General features: G+C 35.2%; 1 protein-coding gene across 1 annotated transcript in view; it reads left to right on the top strand.

The window, feature by feature from the left end:
• Positions 1-6: 6 nt before the first annotated feature.
• LOC102681552 overlaps positions 7-4,334 on the top strand; it is a 24,747-nt gene continuing 20,419 nt past the window's right edge. The window contains exons 1-2 of the mRNA XM_031509496.1: positions 7-140; positions 2,076-2,261. Of these exons, the coding sequence (XP_031365356.1) occupies positions 20-140; positions 2,076-2,261 (307 nt within the window). The 5' untranslated portion in view covers positions 7-19. The remainder of the gene's footprint in view (positions 141-2,075; positions 2,262-4,334) is intronic.

The raw sequence follows: 4,334 nt of genomic DNA, 5'->3' as shown, positions 1-4,334 counted from the left end.
GCAGGAATCGGGCGCGAGGATGAGCGCAAAGATATCCCTGGCGAGCCGCGGCACGGCACAGTCGCCGGTCAACCATCGTGGCAAATCATCGTCGGGGCTGCTGCTCGCCGGGAAGTCTGTGAAGAGGCCGTCGTCGATGAGTAAGTCGATACCTCTCCACGTGGTGTGTCGTTCAAGGGAGAGGGAGAGGGAGAGAATCGAAGGAATTAAATTTAATTCGAGTTAAAATTCTATTCGATTTTCAACCAAGATAAAAGTTTAAAGTGTAAAGTAGACTCTTATCGACGTGTTGTTTATAGACGTGCGGATATGTTTGTTAATCTTGGATAGAGGATGCGATCGAAGGATAAATTTTTGTTTTATGAACAACTTTGAGAAAATTTGAGTAAATTAATTAAGCGAGAGAAGTATATTTTATCTTATGAATGTACAGAATGGTATTGTGAAATAATTTTCTATCTAGATTATTAATAATTTATGGTTATTTGATATTACGTTTTTTGAGATTACGATTGAATTTATTTTAGAATAATAATATTGTAGATTATATATACTTATCGCGTTGGTAAATCGCGTGTCTCGTATTTATAACAATTACCTCATACCTTATGGTTTTCCTTACGTGTCATCGATTAAAAATGCGTCGAATAGATTCACGGATTCGGAAGGCAAAACAAGGAATCGAATTCTTGTTTCCGAGCGGGTGATGTGGCGCGTCCGATGTTTGGGAAACAAAGGGGAGGAGGGAGGGAGGTGAATGGTCGTGTTTGAAAAATAGAGCTCTCCAACTCGAGTTTTCTAAAACACCAAACGTCGTTGCGCGCCCATTCTTTCGGATCACAATTGACGTTTAGCCACGGAACGCGATGAATAATCGATTGATAATTTATCCTTACTGCCACGCGAGCATCACCTGTACGATTAATTTTAGATCGCGGAAACGATTCCGATAAATATAAAACTTTGTTCCAATCGATTCGAATCGCATCTCTATACCGTCACACGAGCTGCAATATTCCCCTTTCTGTCGTCGAAAATATCTTCATCTCGCGCGTCCCTTCAATGACGAGATCCAACCTCGAGATCGAGTCAATTTCAAACCCCGAGGTCGTTCCCTCGCCGAAAATACGCCGCGGCAAAAGTTTCGTTTTCGTTTCGATCGTGTAAGCAAATGTTCTCTCCGAACTTGCTTTGACATACTTGAGTCGACAAATTCTTTCCTCGCGTTGCGATGTAAGCATTGGAAAGAGGGGAAGGGGTAATACGCGAGTTTTTCGCGAATGGGAAGAAAAAGAAAATGGTGGAGTGAATGGAGGTATACTCTAGTACGTGTTAATGGATTTATTAATAGAATTAATCGGAACAAAGTGAGAAATCTCAGTGTTAGATTTAAACTTGTTCAACAGTCCAAAGACACTTCGTTATTATTGACTTGATCTAACAATAACCGAGGAAAGTTATACGAAGGAATCAATGAAAGACCTTGCGCGAACGATAGCCCTCTGGCGGCAGACGCGGGTAACATCGCCATAAGCGATCGATCCTCCCGAATAATTTTACACTTTTACTGGAAAAATCGATACGTTGTAAAGATTTTCTACCACAGACAAACTTATAGACAGATTTATCCACCAAAATCCTTTAATTTTGGAATTCTTTTTTGATAAAGTTTTGATAAAGCTTCGTTACTTAAATTAACTTATCTTCTTTACAAAGAAAAATCGACAACGAACAAATCTTCGCTGATAATCAGTATACGTACAAAGAGAATATTCGGAAAGAATCCCTTCAATTAAAATTCCTATCGTATTTCCAATGCGCGATAAAAGGATCGAGAAAAAAGAAAGAGAGAGAAAAAAAAAATAAACGGTGATAAAATCTCGGTTCGAAACGACCGGTTCTCGATTTGGTTCGCGTGGCCACCTGTTACGGTGGAGACACGGGAAATTTTGCAATAACACGCGCATACGAATATATATATATATATACGTGTAATTCGCCCGACTCACGACTTAATGACACACCACTATACGCGTCACGAGATTACACGAGTCAACGAAGGATGCGTTCATTAGCCGTAGAGGTGACTGGCACCGAGGAAAGAGCCGTCAAACGAGCCGCTGTCCCAGAACTGGAAGCATCGTCCAGCTCGTCGCGTCCAAACAGTTTGTTGGAGAGAGAGAGCAACATGCCAGTTTTAACGCGCGCCTGCACTACTGCCACGCTCCCGAGGATCAAGAGGTTCAAATTCGCTTCGTTCGGTGAGTTGACATATTCTATGTATATATGCATATATATATTTCTCGATTTTTTTTTTTTCCTTTCTCGGTGGTTATCTTTCGATTTTTTTTTTCCCCAAAGTTTTATAACTTTGTTTATTTCGCGATAAGGATTAAAATCGAGGAACTGAGGTTTGTTTGAGTCGGGATTAAACGGAGAGTGTATAGAAATTAATGTTTATTTATTCGCTTGGTTATTTATCATTATTATTATTATTGGTATTTTTTTATTTCAAATACGAAAGAAGTAACGAACAAGTAACAAGAGATCGAGTAAGAGAACAAGTTTAAGAAATTTAAGACACGAGTAAATATTTTTATAATTGGTTCGTTTATCTCGAGAGAATAAGTATACTTACGAATTTGTCGTGCTTTCGAGTAGTTTGCTCCAATTCCAATGCATTCTATACTTTGTTTTTTTTTTTTTTTCATTCTTTCTTGTTTCTAAGATATCTTTTTATATTATTGATTTTAGATAATAGTTGTTGATAATATTTTTTTTTCCTTTTTTTAAGAAACTTTTTTTATCATTAAAGATGACATAGGTCAGGACCGCTGTTGCGCGATATTTCATCGTCGCTCTTAATTGCAATCGTGACGTTGCTTGTAAATCCGTGATTCATAACCGCTGGTTTTTCTTAGCGTGGCATTTTAAAAGTCACTTTACACGTTGCAATCGATCAATCGCGTATCAGCCGATACGTATTCAAAGAACTGAATGAGCCTTCTCTAATCGATCCTTATCTAAACATCAACATCGAAAAATTTCGATTTCCAGTTTTCTCGAGCGATTTACGTAACGTAGAGGAAAACAAGATGATCGATCCTCTGGAATAACAAATGACATCAATGTTGATATGGAACAAGTTGAAATTATAAGAAAAATTTTCCTAGTTGTAAAATCCATTGATATATTATTTTCATTCTCGATCTTCTTCGTATTCGTGCATGTAAAAGAAAAATTCTGAGATGTAAAAAAGTCGAGATAAAATTAAATTTTCCTTCTATTCTTCCAACGATAAAATTTCTATTTTTAAATTAATTATCTTTAAAACTGGCGAGTAATTAAAGATCGGATGATCCTCTCTGAAGGTAATGCTATTATTATTCGATAATAATTTTCCTTCGTATATCGTACTATTTATTTATTTACAAAAGGAACTTTGAACCCTGATCGAGTCATATTGAAATTAAATTTATTCCAGTGGTTCCCAATCAGTGAGTCACCGCTCTCGTTTTTAATCGAATTAACTTTTAATCCTCTTCAAAAGGCAATGTCGTTAATTCATTTCGATAATAATCTTTTTAACATATCTACTCTGAATCAATATTAAAAATTTCTTATAAATTCGGTACAATTCTCCTTCCTTCCTCGACCAATTATTTTTCCATGAAAATACGATCCCGTTTTTACTAGAAATAATTTTTACTAGAAATATATCGCAAAATAATATATTTAAAAATCCTCAAACTCTGAATCAATGTTAAAAATTTCTTATAAATTCCGTACAATTTTCCTTTTTTTTTCGATTAATATTTTTCCAATATTATTTTCCACGAAAATGTGATCCTATTTTTACTAGAAATAGTTTTTACTAGAAATATATCGCAAAATAATGGTATATCTAAGAACCCTCGAACTTTGAATCAATGTTAAAAATTTCTTATAAATTCCGTCAATTCTCCTTTCTTCCAATATTCCTCGAGCAATATTTTTCTAATATTACTTTCCACGAAAATATGATCCCATTAAGTTATTACAAGAAATATGTCGCAAAATAATGGTAAATCTTCACTCTCGATCGAAGGAAGAAGAATTGAAAAAAAAAAAAGAAAAAGAAAAGAAAATATATCACAAAATAATGATAAATCTCCATTCTCGATCGAAGGAACAAGAATTGAAGAAAAAAAAAAAAAAGAAAAGAAACGTTTCATTATTTCGTAAATATTCCCTTTCCATCGTTTGAAAATATATCGTAAAATAATGGTAAATCTTCACTCTCGATCGAAGGAAAAAGAATTGAAGAAAAAAAAGAAAAAGAAAAGAAACGTTTC

This window comes from Apis dorsata, unplaced genomic scaffold (assembly GCF_000469605.1).
Source record: "Apis dorsata unplaced genomic scaffold, Apis dorsata 1.3 scaffold_161, whole genome shotgun sequence".
Lineage (NCBI taxonomy): Eukaryota > Metazoa > Arthropoda > Insecta > Hymenoptera > Apidae > Apis > Apis dorsata.
This window is presented reverse-complemented; position numbering and strand designations above follow the sequence as displayed.